Source organism: Gracilinanus agilis, chromosome 2 (assembly GCF_016433145.1).
Source record: "Gracilinanus agilis isolate LMUSP501 chromosome 2, AgileGrace, whole genome shotgun sequence".
NCBI lineage: Eukaryota > Metazoa > Chordata > Mammalia > Didelphimorphia > Didelphidae > Gracilinanus > Gracilinanus agilis.
The window spans coordinates 644,087,871-644,110,876 of record NC_058131.1 but is presented as its reverse complement, the minus strand read 5'-3'; the positions used below and the strand labels follow the sequence as shown (position 1 = coordinate 644,110,876).

Here is a 23,006-nt window from a genome sequence, read left to right as displayed (position 1 = left end):
TTTCTGGAAAGAGGGCTGTAGGCCAAAAAAGTTTGGGAACCACTGCTCTAAAAGAATGTCAGCTCCTTGAGGGCAGGTATATGTTATCTTCATTGTCCCAACTCCTTAGCAAATAGTAAGAGTTTAATAAGTGCTTACTGAATTGGACTGAATTAAATGAAAGGTTCTTTGGTGGGAGGTAGAGATACAAAATTTTTAAAAGATCGAATCCTTGCTATTATCAAATGTCTTTAAGCTATTTGACATGTTGGAATAAATTATGATCACTAATTGAACTGCCATCATTATATGTAAAATAACAATATGGTTCAATACTTCTTTTGGAATGTATCTAACACAGCAGAAATAGTAGCTTAGAACAGCTCCAACAACATAGTTTATATCACTGCAAGCCTTGAAGTACTGCCATATTGAAGTATGTTTTTGCTTATTTCAATCCTAACACTCATAATGTAGAGTAGGTTATGAATTTTCACACTGACTTTTTTCCAATCTGGGATTTTCCAATCTGGGATTTTCCAAAGTCCTTGGTATGGTGTACTTTGAGTGTAAAATGAAGTGATCAAAATAGAGGTGCCCTCTATCTCCACCATTTCCTTAATTCTGAATACAATGGTTTCTCTATATTAGCTGCACATAACACAAAGGCATAAAAACTGAAAGGATAAAATTAATCTAAGTTTCAATTTAAAACTAGATGATCCAAAATGCTACTGGGCAACAAATGAACTTTTCAACTTTTAGTTTACATCATATGAGAAACTATTCATCTTCAATAAACATTAAGTAATCATGGAATCAGATTTCTATGAAATAATTTAATGTGACTTATTTTCCACTAATTTACTGAGCACTTGCTAGGTGCGAAGCACTGTGCTAATGAAAATTTTATATAAGTTACAGGAGCAAATTTTATCCTAATAATGAGAATTCAGAAGAGTTTGAGAAACATTACTTATTTTATTCGCAAAGCACTTAAATCTTATCACTTTCAAATGTTTGTCAAATATCTATCATATTATTATAGTTGTAGTTTTCATCTAGAAAAAAAATCAAAATATACTTCATGTATAAGGTTGACAAAAAAAAATCTTCCTACAGCATTTTAAAATGTGAAATTGTTTTGTACTTATTTGTATGTATTTAGTCTAGTCAACTATTCAATACTAGTAGATGTCAGGTTTAAGCCATAAAAATATCAAGACATTTAAATTTCAGAACCTTAAACCAAAAATATTCTAAAATTGTGTTCCTGAGAAAGACAACATAAATAAAATTACAAAATCAACATCCAAGAACCAAACTACAGCAGAACTTCATGTTTTGGATGCCAAATTTATTATAGCTTTGGAATCAGAATGAAGTAGCCAAGCGGGCAAAAGCAAAGACCCTGAGTAGATAGCGAAGAGTGGATCAGAGCCAGAAAAGCAACAGAGGTGAAAAAGTGGAGCCAAAATGGAACGAGGGCCAGGAGTGTGTGGTGAGAGAAAGAGGCTGCTGCAGGAACAAGGGTGGAAACTGCGAGCGAGGCCAGGCACACATTCTTTATACACCCAGCTCACTCTCCGGCTCAGGAACTCCGCTCTGCTCCACTCAGGAGGTAACCAAAGCCTACCAGGCTTCCCACACCTTATTTTTGAAAATGAATTTTAATAGAATACATAATCCCAGGCTCTTTTTGGTGGCTGTAAATTCTACTCCAGCTGCAACAGAACTAATCTGTTCGCTTTTCTAAGACGGTCCAAAAACCTAAAATGGCAGCTCGGAAAGGCTGGATCAGAGCTGCGAAGGGAACTCATCTCACATACCCGCCCCTTTGATCTTCTCCTGTCTGAATGATCTGTCACTTCGCTGATGCCGATGACCCCCATTCCCACTCTGTGATCCTGGCCAGAAGCCCGCGTCGGCGTCTCCCAGGAAATCTTCCGCAGATGGCCCGTGCCACAGGCCAGGACCCTTCCTCCAAATCTCGACGGGATGGTGTACACGAGCTGTCCATTGGTCCTCCCTGGCTCTCACTCCATGACCAGCCTACCTCCTCTTCCCATCATCCATCTGGCCTTTCTAGCACTCTCGGGCCAAGTCTCCAATGGCAAGATGGACCTCCTATTCTCATTCAACATGGACCTCCTCTCCTCCAAAAGCTTCTCTCTGCAGGGCCAGGTCCAGCAACAAAGGAAGGGTAACGCTCTGTCCAAGGGCTGCCCCAGAGGGCCCGCCCACCTCCCAGGATATCCGTAAGGAGACCCAGCTTCATCCAAGGACAAAGACAAAGGGGAAGCTGGCCAGCCCCAGCCCTCAGGTTCCCCTCTGGGATTTCCTCAGGGCTATGCTCAGACTACCTGTGGCAGGAGAGGGATTGACTGCTCTAAGCTACCTCCTCAGGGATCTCTGGACAAGGGTATCAAGGGAATCTCGATGGGACATGACAGAAAAAAACAACTAAAACACATTTACATGCACACACTTGTTATAAGGATCTTCAAAGACAGGTAGTATGACCTATGGAGAGACTGCCAACCTAATCATCAGGGTGAACAATGCTCAAGTCCCCACTCAAACACATATTCTGTTCCTGAGGAAGTCACTTAACCTCTCAGTGTCCCAGAATAATACTCTATTTTGCAGAAATGATGCAAATCTGCTTTGGTAGGAGAAATTCAGCTTCCTAACCAGATTAACTCACAAGTCCCACTAAAAAATAAAAAAGAAAAATCTGTTTACAAGCAGCACCTAACTTCCCATAAAATTCCAAAAGTCCAAGGCAGTTGTTTAAAATTAGGAATACCTTTTTTCCTATATAAATGTTATAAATGAAGGAGGGTGCCCGTGATAGGCCGCAATATGAATGAATTATATTGTTAATAGTACTACTTGCCTTAATTGAGAAGGAAGGTCATGTGGCTATGGATTGTAGAAACAGGAACCAAGAAAATAGAAACAGAAGAAGCTGGAGAAATAATAATAACAACAATAACAATAATAATAACAATAGCAATAACAATAATAGATCCTCTAACAGGATCAGTGATTGTAATAGGGTAAATTATAACTCAGATCATAATGCACCATGCCAAGGAATCTTTTATCACTGTGAGGTACCACATAGAAATGATCAAAATGGCCAGAGGTACAGCCAAAGGTGTGGCCAAGGATTTGGCCAAAGGAATCCAGATGAATGATGGTACTTGGGAGGGGAAGGGACCTCAGGGAATCTGGAGGTGAATTTTAAGCCTTTTTAGACCCCACTGCCTTACTGATGCCGTTTCAATCTATTCCCCTCCCTGCAGTGGAGACGTCTCAGTAAAGCAATGTTGAATACAGATCTACACCCAGGAGACAAGGTGTATATAATTTCCAGTTAACCACTCCAACAGATATCAAAATTAGAGAAAAGGACTCTTAGATTCACTGCTCACATGTAAAATGGGCACCTTCTATTGACACTGAGTGACTGTATCACATATATTATATTTGCTGCTTGTTTGTTTTAAGATTTAATTGTTTTTAACTTTACATATTAATCTAATCTAACATGTTCCATTCTACAATGTCACTTTCAGTTAGTATATTTATAATAGGATATTTGATTTTGATTTTTTTCTTGTTTTTTTTTTGTACTTGAATACATGGAATCCGTGTTAATGTTTTTGATTTTGAAGGATAAGTTTACAATATCTCTTAGCCCTAATACCAATACATACCCAAAAGCTTTAGACCAGTGGTTCCCAAACTTTTTTGGCCTACCGCCCCCTTTCCAGAAAAAATATTATTTAGCCCCCTAAAAAGTAATTTTTTAAGATTTTAATAGCAATTAATAGGAAAGATAAATGCACCTGTGGCCATCACTGCCCCCCTGGATCGCTGCAGCACCCACGGGGGGGGTGGCACCCACTTTGGGAATCACTGCTTTAGACTATGGAAATCTGCCACTGAATGTTAAGTATTATGGGACTTTAGTAATTGTGTCTGATTTCAGAAGAAAGGATACAAAAGAGCCACTGCGCAGTGCCAAAAAGCACAACGTCAAGAAGACCACCAATCCCTGTGGGATTGATGAAGATCTGTGCCAAGACAGCCGACTTGTTTTGAGGTTCAAGGAAGCAGCTGTTTAACAAATTCAGACACTGGACTTCCCTGTGCCGTTCCTACAAGTACTTCCATTTGGCTTTCATTTTGGTTCCCCTCTCCCTACGATTGAAGGTAAAATCAGACCAGGGAATTATACTTTCCTTTTACCTCAGACTCTCTTTTATAGTACAGCAATGTTCTGTAGTCCTGGCTGCCAATGGGTTAGTGCAATATTGCTGCAATTGTCCTGCATGCTTGTAGGATATAAGCCACTTTAATTGGGCCTTGTTGGTGATTCAAGGACCTGTTATGGTTTTAGTTTTTTAATCATAATTTTATACACATAAGATATTTATATATATTTTTAAGGAGAATTTAATTTTTTCTCTTCTATTTGGGTTTTTTGTTTTCTTTTGAGAATTGATTCATATACCCCATAACTCAGCCATGTATCTCAGGGTGATTCTAGTGTTGGTCAACACTCTCCTAAGGGGGGATTGTATAATTATCCTAATTATCTTAAAATGCAAGATTTAAGATCTTTTAAAGTAATTTTAGGAAAAGAAAATCACAAACACCCTGAATCAAGAAAGCAGATCATTGGAAGAGGTACCATAAGGATACCTGCAGAAATCACACACTATATCAAAAGATCCAGAATGAACTCTGGGATATAATGAACTGAACTGAAGGGGGTTGAACCTATCATTTATTCTGAATGTAAATTCTTATGCCAAAGGGCAGTTTCCCCTAATTGGCTTTCTGTCAATGCGTCTATCAATCTTTTTTTTCTTTCTCCTTTTTCTTTTCTTTCCCTCTTATCCCCAAATTGTTGTAATTCCCTCTATGTAAAGTGAAATATTTTATATACCTCTAGTAAAAGAAGCTTTAGAGGTATAAGCAACATATGTGAAATGACCTGACATGTTAATCTCCAAAAAACCCAAATGAGATTTTAATATGCTAGTCTCCCAAAGAATCAAAGGGGGTATTGTGTGAAGGGAACCCCACCCGGGTTCAACTCTGGGGCTCTACCTGTGTCCCAGCACTGCTAGAGCCACATCACATCAGTGACCTAGGCACTTGACCAGAAAATGATTGAGATATTGATCCAGGATAAAAGAGAAAGAATAAAGGGGGGTAGGGGGAGAAGAATCCAGGAAATGGGCTCTCTATTCCTTTGGGCACATGGAGAAAGGAGGGTGGAGGAAGGAACCATGAGGAAAGTGCCCATGTGGCTAGTTTAGAATAGGCTTCTTTCTCTCTGTCTGCCTTCTCTTATTCAAATATGAATAAACTCTATGGAAATGAAGGCCTGGAGTTTAATTTATCCTTAACAACATGCTTTATACACATAGGGTACAGGAAAGAAGACAAGAAGACATAGGCTCTCAGGACTGAAATGGACCTGAAATTCCCACTCACTCCTTTTACTGAGGTGAAAACTGAGTAAAAAAGGCTATAATTACTTTTGTAAGGCCATATCTCTAATTAATAGGACTCAGTTTCCTGACTAGTAGGAAAAGAAATCCTTTCCTTTCCTCTTTCCTCAGCTTATTAGACCCTATGACAACTTTTGAAATAGGTCATCTGTCTCTGGCACTTCTTTATCCAATTTTTTATACCCCTTCAGAAAGCTATGAATAGCTTTCATGTTGTCCTAAATTCCCCAATGGGGCATTTCAACTGTCTACCCAATCCCCCCAAATTTTCCATAGTCTAAAATTGATACCTAAATAAATACCTAAAATAGATATATCCCAGTTTCTGTGACTGTAGGTATTAGAAAGGCAATCTCACTGAACTAATTCATACCAATACATGAATGACTGAAAGCCCTAACTATTATCCAAGATTAATTGCATAAAAAAAAAGCTTTATTATCAAGACTTATTAGTAGCATTTTAGGCAGGAGAACAATATCAAGTAAAAAATTTCAGGCAGCATATCTGGGGACAAGGAATTCACCACTGAGGCAAGTCAATTTTGTCCATAGATTGTGGGCCACTGTGGGTCAACCCCCAAAGTCATTCCTGCCCTCACTTCTTTCACTGTTGCCCCCAAAGCACTGCAGTGAGAATTCTGGCAGGCATAGGAGTGATTGGGAGGAAAGAGCCAGAGACAGGGCAGAAGCTATGACAGTTTTTAGTAGGGCTTGTTTTTAAATTGAATGTCTGTAAGGGAAGGACTATCAGTCTATACTTATAACAGAACTAATTCTGAATATATGATTCCTCTTCCCTGTACATAGGAAACTGTTCCTTTTACTTCCATTTATTCCTCCAAAGGAACAAAGTTTAAAAAAACATCCTAAATATGTTTTGCATGATAATACATGTATAACCCAGATTGAATTACTTGCAAGTCCCAGGAGGGGAGAAGGGAAGGAGACAATTTGGATCATATAACTTCAGGAAACTTTTGCAGAAATTTATTACATGTAATTGGTAAAAAAAAATTAATTAAAAATGGATTTGAAACTATGGATTTGAAAGAAGTAACTTAAGTAAATACAAGATTTTCGCACCAGTGCTTCTAAGCACCAGAAAAAGTACAACCCTCTATACCCCAGAATTTGGAACAACATCTCAGATTCCATCCAAGGAGTTACCAGAAGTACAGGAAGGGCTTCATTCTAGTGCAGTCTCACCTAGTACATAATCCCATGGCATAGATGCCAAGACTGATGAACTTTATCAAATCTTTGGATTATAAAGAACTCCTTTTTGGGGCAGTGAATGGACAAACCTGCAGTTCTACTAGTAAATATGCATTTCTCTAAATCATCCTGATCATATTCTTTTTTTCTACAAAGTATTATATATTACAAAATCAAAGTCTCTTTAAAAAGAAACATGAGGGGGCAGCTGGGTGGCTCAGTGGATTGAGAACCAGGTCTAGAGAGGAGAGGTCCTAGATTCAAATCTGGCTTCAGACACTTCCTAGCTGTGTGACCCTGGGTAAGTCACTTAACTCCCATTGGCTAGCCCTTGCAGTTCTTCTGCCTTAGAAACAATACACAGTATAGATTCTAAGGTGGAAAGTAAGGGTTTTCAAAAATAAAATTAAAAAAAAAAAACATGAAAATGACAACAGACTCCCATACCCTGGATAAGATTATTAGTAAACTTTGGATTGGATGGATGCATCACGTTCCTTTCCCAATAGGAGTTTTGCAATTATCTGGGATACTTAGGAAGTCTACACAACTTCTTGACATTGAGGGAAACTGCAGGCAGTCCAATCTCTGCCAAGGACCATTTGGAATACAGTTTTCAGATTTAAAAAACTGGTACTGCCCATCCAGATAAAACTTTGACTCCCCTGATCAATGTGTTACTGAAAAGTCATATTTAAATTGACATTTCTCTTAACATAATCCTATTTCAAATGCATTCTGGAAGTTCTTTTCCCTCCCTCCCCCAAGATTCATCCTACCATTGCTTCTCTTGCACTAAACCAAATATTTGACAAATCCTTATTTTATTAAGGGAGAAGGCAGGAGAAGAACTTGCTTATTTTTTACATTTTGTATTTAACCCTAGCTCGTGAGGACTTCTATCTCAGAAATGGAAATGTATCATTACAGCACTAAAGAACTTCACAGATGGAGATAATCCTTTAGCCAGTCTTCCAACATCCCCCCACCCCCAACATTGGTCCTCTTCAACATTATGTTTTGAAGGTCGAACAATTATGTTTCCTGGGACCTGATGTCAAGTTCTCCGAGAACTCACCTCCCTCTTCCCCACGACTTTTTCCTTGAAATACTCCAAGTGGCCATAGACCTGGACACAGACCTTTCCAATGTTGCCCATTTCTTTTTTCCAACTGATCAGTGTCACATAGAAGGCAAATCGGGTTGTAAGGGGAAGCAGTCAGGTCATTCGAAAAGCCCCCAAACCCAGACCTAGACCCTGGACCCACTCGGGGTTGCCTCCGTGATTTCAAGCCAAACACAAGGGCGGGCAGGGTGGTCCTGAATGACCTGATCATCTCCCGTTGGGCTTAAATTTCTCCACCCGTGCTGGACCAACCCCCAACACGCACACACATACACACACACACACACACACACACACAAAAATACACACACACTAGTGGCAAGTAACGGTTGGCACCTACGGCTCTGGTAGAGGACCACGACCCCCAGGCGTCTGTCCCTTCCACGGGATGGAGCCGGGTCACCCTCGCCAGCCCCGGGCCGGGCCCTGCGCAAAGGACCCGGGCGGGAACGACCCGTCTCACAGGTTCGATCGTTGGTTGTCCTGCAGCCTGCGGCCAGCGGTGCCGAGGGTGGGGGAAGGGAGTGCGAACGTGAGTGTGTGTGTGGCACCCAAGTTTCGCTGGTTCGTTCGCTGTCCCCCCGGTGTCTGAGTGTATGTATGTGTTGTGTGTGTGGTACCTAATTTCTCTGGCTTATTCGTGGTCGCCGGTGTGTGTGTGTGTGTGTGTGTGTGTGTGTGTGTGTATGTGTGTTTCACCTAAGGTTCTCTGGCTCTTTCGCTGTCGCCCCCGAGTATGTACTTGTGCTCGGTGTGTATGTAGTGTGTGCGGCACCTCGGTTTCGCTAGCTAGTACACGGCTGCCGAGTGTGTAGGGGGTGGGGGGATACGGGGCACCTAAGTTTCCCTAACTTTCCTAGTCGCCTAGTGTATGTATATGTGTGTGCGCGTGTGTGGCACCCGAACTGGGGCTAGTATGCACACGCGGGGCCCCCAAGTTTCTCTGGTCCGTGCAGAGGTACTTGCCCGACCACCACTGGGCTGCCTCAGGCCGCGCCACCAGGTCCAGGACCGGAGCAGTCCGGGGATGGGCTGGGCTGAACGCCCCCTCGGCAGAAGCTGTCTCGGTCCAGTCCGGTTCCGTCAGCTCCGGTCCGCGCTTTCCCTCCCCTCCGAATCTACCTGCCCGCCCCAGCCTCCCCAGGGCCCCTAGCCTTCCCGCCCACGCTCTCCTCCACTTGCCTGGGGGCGGGGGGAAGGGGCGCCGGGAGGGTCTCCTCCACCTCCTCTTTCTCTCCACTGTTGCTGCGGCCGCGGGGCGGTCGGGTCCGGGAGAGCGGCCGAGGCGCTGGCGGACAGCTCTAGGCGGCCCCCGCCCTGGGGCTGGGATTTCCCAGAACTCAGCAGCGGCCGCCCCGGGGCGAGCGGGCTGGCGGGCGGGCTGGCGGGGGAGGGCCCGCCCCGGGCGGAGCGAAGCGAGGGGCCCCTGGGCAGCCCGGGCTCAGTGACCTCCGAGCCCCGGCCACGCCCACCTGGCCCCAACTCCGCGGGGGAACCCCCGCAGAGAAATCCCCCTCCTTCCCCTCCTCTGCCTGCCGGGATTGGAGCAAAAAAGAGCTGGGGGTCTCGACAGCCGCCCCCTTCTCCCTGTCGCCCCCCCTCCCCGCAGCTCCTGGAGCCTAGTCTGCATCCCTTCTAACGCCGCGGTTACTCAGTGCCCTTCGGCCACTGGTGTCACCTGCCCCCAACACCGCCCCCCATATGGGCTTTTGGGACCTTTCTGGGGATAGTATGTGGGGGCGGAAGACTAGGGTCTGAGTATCTTCTGCTTTGTTTTCTAGTAGAGGAAAGAAACTAGGGCCCAACATGAATACAGTGACTTGCCCAGGGTCAAATAGCCAGAAAACAACAGGACCTAGAGTCAAAGCCCAGGCCTCTGGTGCCATACTCTGCACAGAAGGACCCACCGACCCCCACTTCCCCAGGCAGCTAAATGACCCCTGAAACGCCCCAGCTAATGATATCCGAATTGCTTTACCTTATGTATGGTATAAAATCCTTTCCTCAGAACAGCTTTTATAAGATGGAGTTTGAAAAGAACATTTAAACATTTGGGTCCAAAGATCCTAGGATCTCCTAGGATGTCTTTGGATTATGGTAATATATAAGAACTAGAAGGAAAATGAGAGATCATAGGATCCACCAACCTCATTTTACAAAGGAAGAAACTGAGGCCAACAGGTTAAGTGACTTGCCTGCAATCAGATGTCTACTTAAGTTTATTATGATTTGAACTCAGTCCCAAATGCTAGTTCATGATCCATTGCAGGGGTCGGCAACGAATGGCTCTTTCTGCAGGAGCCATAAAGTCCATTTTTTTTCAGGCACTGTTAGAAGAGCTCGCACTGTGAGCACTGAACGGCTCCCACGAAATTACATTTTAAAAAATGTGGCTCTCAGGGCCAAAAAGGTCGAGGACCCCTGATCTATTGTAACCAAAAGAATTAGAAACCAATCGCCCAAGATTATCTTTGCCTACTATAATATTTTGCCTAATTTTACTACTTCTGTGGTTCTCTGATGTCATCTCTGTATATTGCCAAGGCAGGAGCAGATTGTAAGTTATTCATGACTGCTGCCCATCCTCTGCAAATTTCCATCTATGTCCTATAAGTTATCCAAAGAATCTACTTGTGCTGGGGATCTTTGGACTTGGAAACTATACATGGCTCTTACCCTTTGGCTTATAACTTTTTTTTTATAACATTTTAATAACAACTTGATGACATTCCCTGTACAGTATGTCTCTGCTGGTGAGGAAATTAGCTCTATTGATGCTACCTTTCATCTTCTAGAAGCCTTTGGAAAGTCTTGTGCCTAAAAGATTGATGTTCAGGGTAAACTTAATAGAATTCTAAGACTGAAGAAATGAGAGATTCTGTACCAGTTCCCTGCACCTAAACCATATGGAAAGTTAAATAACCAAAATAAATATTAGTTTAGGATCTGAACTACCCCACACTAGATGATTCAATTTAAGAAATAGTTATTAGGCATCTACTATGGGCAAGGCACTGTAGGGAAAGGATAAGTAATATTTGTTTTCATGCAAAAGTATCATTTCTGTTATGTCTTTTTATTGACCCAATTGGTTTGAAAAGAATAAACATCAATCCTGGTCCATGGCCTAAATGAGATAATAGTAAAAGAAAAATAATAATAAAAGAAAAGTAGTGTAAAATAAGAGGAAAATGGAAATGTATGTGCTTTAAACTTGTGTTCCCTTCAAAAGCATTTAGTGGCATTGTTTTTATTATAAGAAATTTAATATTCTGTTCTCCAAATGAGTCATTTTCACTAGTAGTAGCTCAGAGAGAGAATTCCGTCTTACCTCTACTAAGTTTGCGTATATATGTGTGTGTATATAATATATATGGTGTAATATCTATTACATATGTAATATATACATACATATATGCATATATATAATGCAATATAAAAGTATTACTGAATCACTGGAAAAGGGAGACTTTACCAGATCTTCATAAAATTGTTGGTCCAGATCCACATTCATTCTTTTTTTCTCTCTCTCTAAATTAGACTGTAGAGTCGAGCTGTGTCCCTAGTGCTGCCTCACAGCATTGGAATGTCTGAGCTAACTGTGCTTCCAAAGAGCTCAATACTACTCAGAAGAGCACTGCCCAGACTTTCTGGAGATTTTAATTCACTTCCAAACCTTGCCAACAATTGTACACAAGGTGCCTTTTTACACCCTGCTCTCTCTTCAGTGAAAAATGCAGGCTATCTCAGGGGGAAACAATGGCTCAATTCAAGACTTTTTCAGAAATACAGCACACAAACTTGACAGAGTGTACTTCTGCCAACTATTATCTGTAGGAAGAAAGACTGTTAGATAAAGAGCTTGTGAACTGGAAATATTGTACAATTTCCATGGAAAAACTCTGTTTCAATAAACTTGGTTGTGCATCTTTTCACATAAGACTACTTTGCACAGTTAAAAACAAAAAACAATCCCACTAAATCTTGTGGAGAATTCACTTTAAATATAAAACACATATATGTTCCAAAATCCAAATTTATTTCTTAACTGAAATTTTATTCTTCTCAACTTTAGGAATCCATGAATTAAATAGCAAATTAATTCAAAGTAACATTACTCTCCTTCAACGCCAATTTACAAAATGTAGGGGTTCTCCCATTTGGGTGTTCTATTACAGCCAGCTGGAATGCTGAACTCCTCCTATAGCCTGTGCTATAGCTAAACAGATTGGCACATTGCCAGACTCAACAAACCAGCCATCAGTTAACCCATTTATAAACAAACCATCCGTTTGGAAACAAAATGGCCAACACAGGCACAATCTACTCATTTATTAATCCTTGTTGAATGTTAACTAATGCCCAGATCACTAAATGTACTGGCAGACTTTGAAACTGTTCCAGTTGCTGAGGAAGAATCGACTATTTCAGTCCTCAGCTTTTATATGCTATTTCTCAGGTCTGAAGACATTGTAAAAAAAGGCAATACAGGAATTACTAGAAGAAATTGTTTGGAAAGCAGCCACAAGGGCAAGTGATGAGCAAAATATGAAGTGTAGGCAGAGGAACCCTCCCTGATCAGCAGGCCCTTGGGCCATCTCAAGTGGGTCACATGCATTCTGGCTTCCTGATGAAGGGTTTGAGATGACCTGCAAACCCAGAGTGGTTTTTTGATCTGCTTCCCTTTACCTTCTGGATAGGAGAAAGGGCTGGTACTATGTCAGTTTAAAAGGAGAGACTCCTTTCCCCACCCTCCCCTTCTCTTTTCTTATTCTTCTGAATAAAAATGTGGTTTACAACCTCTCTCTGGAACTTGCTGTAAAGTGCTGCAGGAAACTGCCCTAGCCACAGAGTGGTGACTGCTCACACATGGCTACCAGAGCAGGTACTCAGCCCAACCCATCAGAATCAGAACCTCAAGACCCTGGGTGCCTCTTCTGCTTTAGATTGCTTTGCCTTAAGCACAAATGATGTGGTAGCACTACTGAGACGGATGTTTCCAGACTAGAAGGAAATTTGTAAGTCTGAGAGACTGGAAGCTCCTAGTTCCTTCAGTCACTGGCAAAATGGTGGCAGTCCTCAAAAGCAATGGAGAAGTTTGGGAAAGGTATGAGTTGGAAGAAGTTTATGTTTTCTTTAGTACATGTTGAATTTGAAATGTCTATAGGAGACGGAGTTGGCCAGCCAGCAATTTAGAATTTCTGAAACAGTTTAAAACTGTAGGAATGGATTTTGAAGTCACAAGTAGAGAGATAATTAAACACAAGAGATCTGATGAATACATCAAGGGAGAGAGTATAAAAAAAGATAAGTACCCAGGACAGAACCTTTTAGAGGGATGATAAATCAAAAAAGAGACTGAAAAAAAAAGCTGTCAGATAAGTAGGAAGAACACCAAAAGAAAAATATATCATAAAGAAGCAGGCAGAGGAGAACAAGTCCAAGATAAGGAGGTGACACAAGTTGTTGTGAAGTAAAATAAAATGAAGCCTGAGAAAAGAGATTTAACGAGATCAATTAAAACCTTGGAGATAGTGATTTCAGTCAAGTAGTATGATGGAAAGCCAGACTGTGAAGATTGAGAAATGAATGTGAGGAGAGGAAATGAGGCAACAAATATAAATGATCCTTTCTTGGAGTTTGGCTCTGACATGGAAAAGAAACACAGAATAACTTAAAGGAATGGCAGGGTAGAGTAGAGGATTTTTAAAGATGGAGGAGAACTATATGTGTTTATAGGTGGTAGAAAAGAAGCCAGTGATAGGGAAAAATTCAAGATAAAAGAAAAAAGATAATTTTCTAGGGACCAAATTCCTGAATAAGGTAAGAGGGGAGGAAAGACAATAGGGCAAAGATTATAAGCCAAAGTAGAGGTGTTGACCTTGTTAGGAAGGACTGCCTCTTCATCAAAAACTAGGCCAAAGAAGGAAAGAATGAATGATGGTTTAGGGATGGGTTAGGGTTGGGGTGAGATTGAGTACAGAATAGGGAAGAAAAGGGAACTCCCAATAGAAGCTTCTATTTTCTCAGTAAAGTAGGAGGTAAAGGTTTCTGCCAAGAGGAAGAAGGAAGAAAAATAGTATAAGAGCTTTGAGAGGGGAGGCTTTAAACAAAAAGTGAAGAATGTAATAGAGAGGAAAAAAGAATTGCCATGCAGCAATGAGAATCTAGTTGAAATTAGATTACAAGCCTACATTGGAGATACTGTAACTGTGATTCCAGACTACCATAATAAAGTGAATATCACAATATAGCAAGTTGCATGAATTTTTGGTTTCCCAGTGCATATAAAAATCACATTTACACTATACTATAGACTCTTAAGTGTATAATAATATGTCTAAAATGTACATTTAATCCATGTAAAATTAATGTAAAACAACCCACATTAATTTTTTTAACTTTATTGCTAAGAATTATAATCCTCATCTGAGCCTTTATCCAGTTGTAATGTTTTTGCTGGTGGAGTGTCTTGCCTTAGTGTTGATGGTGACTAACTGACTAGGGTGGTGGTGGCTTAAGGTGGGGGTGACTGGCAATTTCTTAGTAAGACAACAACAAAGTTGGCCATGTCTATTGACTCTTCCTTTCACAAAAGATTTCTCTGTAGCATGTGAAACTATTTGGTATCATTTTACCCAAGGTAGAACTTCTTTCAAAATTGTAATCAATCCTCTCAAACCCCGCCCTTGCATTAATCGATCAAGTTTATGTGATATTCTTCAATATTGTCCCTCAGGAAATAGGAAGACCAATGGAAAGGGTGGAGGAATGGCTGGTCAGTGGAATAATCAGAACACACCCAACATTTATGAATTAAATTCCCTGTGCAGTTGGCAGTGTCTCAAAGCAGTTAACAATAGTAATATCAAAGGTCATTGACCACAGATTACCATAACAAATGTAATAATAATGAAAAAGTTTGAGATATTTCAAAAAAAATAAAATATGATACAGAAACATAATGTGAACACATCCCATTGGAAAAATGGTGGAGAGGGGCTTGCTCAGTGCAGGATTGCCACAAACCTTCAATTTGATCAAAACAAAACAAAACAAAAAACACGAAATATCTCCAAAGTGCAAAAAAGTGAAATTCAATAACATGAAATATACAAATCAGTAGCGAACCTAGTCACAAACACCATTGAATAACTTAACTCTGGTAGCTTTCAGTAATACATGTCCAGAAGCACAGAAGGCAAATAATAGAAATAACCTAGAGTGGGGCAAGGAGGAAACTGGTATAAAACTAGAGACCAAAAAAAGGAGCTGATAGTATATAGTTGAACTAGTCAAAACTATGAAAAGAAGATTATGAGGTCAAAATAGAGTAATCAATTGAGAGAGAAAAAAAAAACAGACTTGGAGTCATGAAAAGAAAAAAGAATAGAATTAAGAAGGTTGAGGCTAAGGGATAAATTGAAGGACAGCAAGTTATAGTTGGAGGAAGAAAATTAAGAGTTCTAGGTAATAAAGGAAGAAGAGTTATGAGTGATATATATATATACACACACACACACACACACACATACATTCAGACTCCATCAGTTCTTTCTCTAGTGGTAGATGGCATTTTTCAACATGAGTCTTTGGGATTGTCTTAGATCACTGTATTGCTGAGAATAGTTATGTCATTTACAGTTAACAATAGGGCTGTTGCAGTGTACAGTATTCTCTTGATTCTACTCAGTTCACTTTGCATCAGTTTGCATCAGTTCATGTAAATCTTTCCAGGTTTTTTGAAATTGTTTGTTCTTTCTTTTAGCACAATAGTATTCCATTATAATCATATACTTCATCTTGTTCAGCCATTCCCCAATTAATGGACATCCCCTTACTTTCCAATTCTTTGGTATCACAAAAAGAGTTGTTATAAATATTTTTGTACAAATAGGTCCTTCCTACTCCCACCCCCCACTTTGGGATACAGACCTAGTGGTGGTATTGCTGGATCAAAGAATGAATTATACTTTTTTTGTGTGAATTATTCTTCTTGAGTTTGATCACTCCACATAAACATCGATTGCTTTACTCTTTCTTTCCTATATTATTAATAAATATTATTTTACAAATAAAGTGTATCAATACTTTTTAAATTTTAGAAATAATTAACTAAATTTAGTCCAAACAACTTTCTATTACAGTCAGAAAAAGTATTTGAAATATTTATTGGACTGAAAAATTTCTGCTGATTTTTACTAAGGATTTCTTTTCTTTTTTCCTTCTCAATTATCTCAAACTAGGCTAAGCCAAGTAAAATTAAAGTTTGCTAGCACTGTACTGCTGTTCTGAATTCAGACACTTTCCTTTGTTTGATTATTACAATAATCAATATTTTTACTTAACATAATAGCTGATATTACTAAATTAGTTTACATGCATTATTTTACTGACTAAAAAACTCTGTAAAATAATTGATGAAGTGGTATTTTAGTAAAATGAGACTCAGAGAAAGATGCATTGAAGACTAAAGACTTCTCTTTAAACTTCTTGGAGGAAGCAACTTTGATCTGTTTCCTTCCGCTCTCTTTAATGAAGTTATCCAAGCACCATTTTGCTTTAGCACCAAACATTTTCAATCTGTCAGAAGTCTCTGAGTGGTATCCTAGGAAAGCTCACTCAATGTAAAGCTCTAGTACGATTTCCCCAAAATCTGAGAGCCCGGTGCTTGTGCACAAAGACCATCGTGGCAACAGCACAACTGAAAGTTAACAGTTATTAGAAATTCTTAGTTGCACTTGAGGAAAAGACAAGATAGGCCTCCATTGAAGTACACAGTTCTTGCCTCTGTCACTCTTATGACACTTCTCATGTATAGCCTTTCTAATGTATCTCTTTATGTTTCAGTGATTTCTTCCTAAATAAGAATGAACTACAAAACCAAAAGCAACAGTGTTCGTTTATAGATTCCAATTATATTTGGAACTTTTACTTCCTCTCCTCTAACTTCTTAATTCTCTATGGCCTAGCTTTCTAACCACATAATTTTAACTGAAACTTCTCTCTCCAAAGTTACATATGATCTATTGACTGCCAAATCTAATGTCATTTTCTCAGTCCTCATCTTTTTTCGTCTCTCTGTAGCCTTTAACACTGTAAATCACCATCGTTTTCTTAGTGTTTTATCCTCTCTGGGTTTTTGTGACACTATTTTGTCCTGGCTCTCCTTCTACCTGTTAGACCTCTCCTTTTCAATTTTCTTTGCTAGATCTTCATCCAGGTTAACCCCACAGCTCTGATTTGGGCCCTTTTCTCCTTCTAGAATTTTTCCTTTAGTGATCTTATTTGCTTCCATAAATTCAATGATCATCTCTGTATGAATAATTCCCAAATCTTCTTATGCAACCCTATTTTTTCTGCTGACCTCTAGTCATATCTCCAACTGCCTTATTAGACATCTTGAACTCAACATGTTAAAAAATGGATTCATTATCTTTCCCCCCAATCCTTCCCTTCTTCCTAATTTTTCTTTTATTGTCAGGAGTGCTACTCTCTTCACAATCATCTAAGCTTACAAGCTAGGTATCAATCTCAATTTCTTCTGGTCATCTTTCATTTCCACACCCAATCTGCTTCTAAGTCTTGTAGATTCTACTGTAACTCAAGCCCAAAACCCATTGATATGAGATGATGTATATCAATACCCCTGTAGGGGGTTGGGAGGCCAGGAATTGGAATTGGAAAGATCTAGAGAAAAGAGATCCTTGCTCTTTCTACCATCAGCTTAGAGAAAGAAAATGCATGATGTAAACCTTTTTTCAGGTCACTCAAAGGAAAGAGTCTGGAAAGAAGCGAGCATAAGAGGAGCTAGAAATTGTTTTAATGTCTCTATGTTCAGTTTACTATTTTAGAGACTTAAGAGAATTTTCCCTTTGGGTGAGATCTGAGACTCACTCTTGGATGAGATCAGCTACATCATTCCAAAGGGAAAGCTCCTTTAATTTATATAGATTTCATTATATTCTTATATGTATATTTTCTCTGATTTCTGTTGTTTTTTTTTTAACTTGGTCAAAGAGGTTTGCTATGTGTGTTCTTTGTGGAACACTTAGTATTTGATAGTAAGTAATTATAGCAGTCCAACTATACATTAATCTTGATATTATTTTAAGGGTACTCAGAAAGCTGACCCTAGTATTGCTTATGATTGATTTCTGTAACCTTGAGTTAAATTGAACTTCAGCCTTGCCAAATTCCTAGCCCTTCCCTAAGGGGGAAGACTGGTCAGTTATCTCAGTCTCCTTATTTTACCAGTAACAATCAATTAACATATGAACCAAGACCTTAGGCCATATAGATACCTGATCTAGGTGTTAGCTCTACCTATTGTTTTAGGTTCCAACAGTTTTTATCTAATGATGATTACCTCATAGGGCCAATGTATCAGACTACTTGTTTTTTCCCTTCCCCCAATACAGTTGTAGCCCCAATAAAAAGAGCAGTATGTCAGCTAAGGGTTAAGCTCTTTACCATCAGAGCTTCATCCCAGTGAAGTTCTGAACCATGGAATCTCTTGACCATCAGAGCTTCTAACCATGGAAGTTCTGATCCACCAGCTTACTTGATTCCTGACTACCTTATGCCAGAACTTTCTTTGTCTGTGTCTTCATTCTCATTTTATGTTCTCTTTCCATTAGTCCTTAACTTGTAACCCATTTTCTTTCAGTCCCGGGTTCCTCTTTCTGAGTGTCCTACACACTCCGAATCTTCGTGGAGCCCTTGGATGGCTTCAGGAGTCAAGCCTAAGCTGTAAAGTTTGGGGTCCACTCTTTCCCCATTAATGAATAGCAATCAAGATTTTAGCACATATATTTTCCCTAGATGAAAAATATTTAAGGAAACATAGATTTAATCCTAGCTCAGTAACCGTTGTCTGAGGAAAGCAGAGTAATGGCCAGCTTCTGGCCTCCACTCCTGCTTCCCCTCCTAAACGGAATTAAAGTCTCACTTGGAAAAGGTTTGGGGGAAGAGTGGTAATATCTTTTGACTTGAGCATAAATTGTACTTAAATGAGGCAGAGTTGCACAAAATTGTTAGCCCCACTCTCTCTTCCAAAATCATCGAAGTCCAGGGGTAAGACAAAAGTCAAAACTACTGGAAATGGCTTGGGATACAGTGGATGACCTTTATTTTTCCCATGTCTCATCACATTTTAAGTGGTTGCTCATGTTCTCTTCATGGCCCATAGAACAAATTGTTCTCTCCTCCTTCTGCCAGAGGAAGATTTCACATGGCTTAGGTAGACATCCCTCCAAGACCAATGGATTTGAGGCTTGTTGGTCACCCTCAACCTGGTTTAACCCACCTGCTCACAATGGTTTTTCTAAGGTATGACAGCTGTGCTGTGCATGCTACAGCTTCTTGAAGTCACAGGTGAGTGCTGGGTTGCAGGTGGACAACAAAGAGGAAAATAGTTCTGAAAAGGGCCCAGCAGGTCCTTATACCAGAGATATTAGCCTTCCCTGAACATCTCACCCTCATGTGTACACAGAAGTACACTCCATTCTCATGTACTCTGCAATCCAATAGTGCTAACCTCATTATTCCTCACATAAGACATTCCATGTCCCAACTCTTTTTTTTTCTACTGGCCCCAGATGTTTCACTGACATTTTCACTGGTGGTTTCACAGGCAAGGTATTCTCTCCCTCCTCATTTCTGCCTCCTAGCTTCCTTCAAATCTCAGGTTAAATCACACATTTTATAGAAGTTTGTCCTAATCTCCCTTAATATTACTGCCTTGCCTCTGCTGTTATTTCTCCCCTATTTATCTTGTATATTGCTCGCGTGTGTATATAGTGTAATGCAGGATTTCTTGCATTTGCAATATTACCCTAGGCAATCCTGTCAGTTAGCAGAATGGAACTCTGGCCTGGGAGGTGCCATCCTGGGTCCTGACAGTTGGTCTGTGACTATTTAAGGCCCTGCAAACCCAACCTTGGGGTTCTGATTTCCTTGACCTCACCCAGACACCCAGCTACCCCTGACTTCCCCTTGGGGACTCTGGGAGTTGGAAGGGAGGTGAAGGGAGGTTGAGTTGTGGAATGTGGGCAGGATTTAGCTTAGAGTAGCCTAGTGGGTTAGGGACATCCCTTGTATAGATCAACAACTTCATTAGTTTAGCTGGAGAATCAAATATCATCAGGCCAGTGTCAAGTCATCACTGGCTGAGGGCTGGTTCCCTCAGCCTGACCTAACCTTCTAGGTCCATTGCCAACACTTGCCAGTCACCCCTAGCAACAGCTTCTCAAGACCTTGAACCCTCTTACCTCAGTTTTCCCTTTCCAGTTTAAAATAAATCCGTTAGCCTAAATCTGTGAGTTCCTGTAATTCCTATATCATCACCAAGGCTAAAGAGACTGAGGAGAGGAAAGAATATCAATTAGTTGAGTTTACTGAGAAATGGAAGCTAAGCCTCCATTGTAACCAGGAACTTGAGCCCCACTTCCTGCTGGGTTCTGCTCTCACCCAATAGGAAGGCAGTTACTCCAGCAGGGAGGGGAGGCTCACTCAACACCTTAAAGGAGCCTACAGCTAGCAGTGGAGAACTACTGGGCATCACAGCTGAGGCTGCTCATCACTGATAACCCCAAATCTTCTGCTGGTCTAGTTATAGGCTCCCAGGCCCCTGGTGACTCACTTTTACCACCAACATCATATTATCCATCACATTATCATCCATTACAATAGTGGTTTTCATGTTGTATCCCCCAGTAGATTATAAGTTCCTTCAAGGAAGGGACTAGTTTGTTTTGCTTTGTTTTATTGCTTTCTTTGAATCTCCAATGCTTAGTGCAGTATCTGGCACATAGTACATTGTTTAATTAATGCTTGTTGACTAACTGAAAATATTTTTCTATATCCAGAACATGATTTCAGCCATTTTGGGGGCACAATTTACTTTCCCTAAGATCCTCTTCCAAAGTGTAACCATCATGTAGAGGCAGCCATTGGTTCTTATAGGCTATTACAATGGAGCAAAAAGTTCTGACAGTTTCTACCAAGCTAAAAAGGATGTCAGTATAATCCTAAATCAGACTGTCATTCAGTGGTCTTCCTAGCCAGAGAAGCTATCCTTTACTAAACTATCTGGAGAATAATTATTATTTTCGCTATAGCTATCTATCAAGTTGTAGAGAGATTGATTTTTGTTGATAAAAAGAATAGTAATACTGATAAAAATCACAGATCCTTGAAGTTTTACAATGCATACATAAAATTATTACAGTGAAATATGAGCTTAATTGTCCCGTTGCCAACAACAAATATCCATTGCTTCAATGAACTGTAAAACCATAAGAATGGTGTTCTAATGGAGGTCTGACTCAGGTTTTTTCTACTCTCCCTGGTAGTTTTGGGTTCATGTTGTAACAAAATGAATCACTGGCACGTCATTCAACAGTTAATAAAAGGAGATATACTTAGACATTGCAGGAAAAGGATATTCAGCAAGGAAAGGCATTAAGACCCCCTTAAGTTGATTCAGCTAAATAAAACTCCTATCAGGATTCACCAACCAGCATCTGAAGGTACCTGGAGCTCCTTATAGTTGCTTTGGGCAATGAAGTTGACATCAACAATTAGTTTTTTACTTCTCTGAGCCCAACAAGTCTTAAGGAATGTCTCAATACCTTTTAGGGAAAAAACTACCCTAACCTGCATGGAGAGAAGGGTTAAGATATTCCTCCTATCATAAATGTGTTGAATGAAAGAACCGGTAATAGAATTATAATCTTTTCTAGGTAAATTAGCTGTTACTGGTAAGTATTCAATGAATCAACCAGTCTCTATTAAGCTCTTACTATTTTCCAAGCATTGTGCCTTTGCATACTAAGAAGGCAAGTACTGTGAAATGACCCCTACTTTCAATGAGTTTATGTTATACTGAGGGAGACAGCAATGTGTACAGCATAAATATAAAGTTAATGACTATATAGTCATACATACACACAAATGCTAAGTAGTCAGTTACAAGGCAGCTCGGGAAGGACAACACTAGTTGGTGTTTGGCTCAAGAAAAGGCTCATGAAAGAGATGGTGTGTGAGCATCATCTTAAAGAAAAGGAGGATCCCTTTGAGGTGGGGATAAGAAGTGGGAGTATTTTTCAAGCATGGGGGATGGCGGATTCAGGGGCCTACAGACAGCAGATGGAGTGTCATGCATGAAGAATAAAGAGAAGGGGGACAACTAGGTGGCTCAATCGATAGAGAGCCAGATCTGGAGACAGAAGGACCTAGATTTAAATCTGGCCTCACTCACTTCCTAGCTGTAGGCAAGTCACTTAACCCCAATTGCCTAGGCCTCCTCTCTCTCTTTTGTCTTAGAATCAATACATATTATTGATTCTAAAACAGTAGGTAAGGATTTTAAAAAAAGAATAAAGAGAAGGCCAGTTTAGTTGAATCAAAGAGTGTGGAAGAGGGCATATTGTCCAGTGAGGATGAGGTTACTTAGGGATTTAGAAACTAAACAAGAGTTTACATGTTATTCTTGTTACAAATAAAAATTAATCTTGGAACTTCATACTAAATTTAAAAGTATTTATTAGTAAGAAAAAGAAAGATAGAAATAAGGTTTCCAGCCTTTCTAACTTAAAGTAAGTCCCCAGCTGAGTTACTTCTGTTCTATCAGAGCCTGGCCCCTTTAAAAAGCAGGGGGCCAGAGGGCCCAACTACCCACATGGTCATGCCTGACAAATTAAGGCCAGCCAAGGAGCCAAAAGACCAAGTTCCCAGATTCTTAGCCCTGTGTGGTCCCACCATACCACTTGCCATAGACGGCTGACATAGATAAGCCAGGATAGCTGGGATGGAGGAGGGGTGCTCCTTTCACAAGGCCAAAGGAAGGGCAGAGAGCAAGACAACTTCACACAGTGGCTTTTCAAGCTCAGTCCAAACCTTCCCCCAGGATCCTTCAGTTGACTCAAGGTTTCACCTCAGTCCCCACATATCCCATCCCTGACATTGGGGACTTCTGCTAGTTAGGAATCTCCTCTGCCACAATGGCACAAATTAAGAAACATGACTCTGTGACTCCTTTGGTTTAAGACTTCAGGATATAATGATCTCCTAGATATTTAATTCACACACTCTAAAAGCAAGAGAAAATGACTGGATTTTATTGAGTACGGTCAGATTCATACTTGG

At 40.4% G+C, this 23,006-nt stretch overlaps 1 protein-coding gene across 1 annotated transcript; it reads left to right on the top strand.

The window, feature by feature from the left end:
* The first annotated feature begins 8,244 nt into the window (after positions 1 to 8,244).
* Positions 8,245 to 9,495, top strand: LOC123234285 (collagen alpha-1(I) chain-like). Its single transcript, XM_044660202.1, has 3 exons — positions 8,245 to 8,388; positions 8,813 to 8,938; positions 9,010 to 9,495. The coding sequence occupies exons 1-3, from the start codon at positions 8,245 to 8,247 to the stop codon at positions 9,493 to 9,495; spliced, it is 756 nt and encodes a 251-aa protein (XP_044516137.1).
* The last annotated feature ends 13,511 nt before the right edge of the window (positions 9,496 to 23,006 follow it).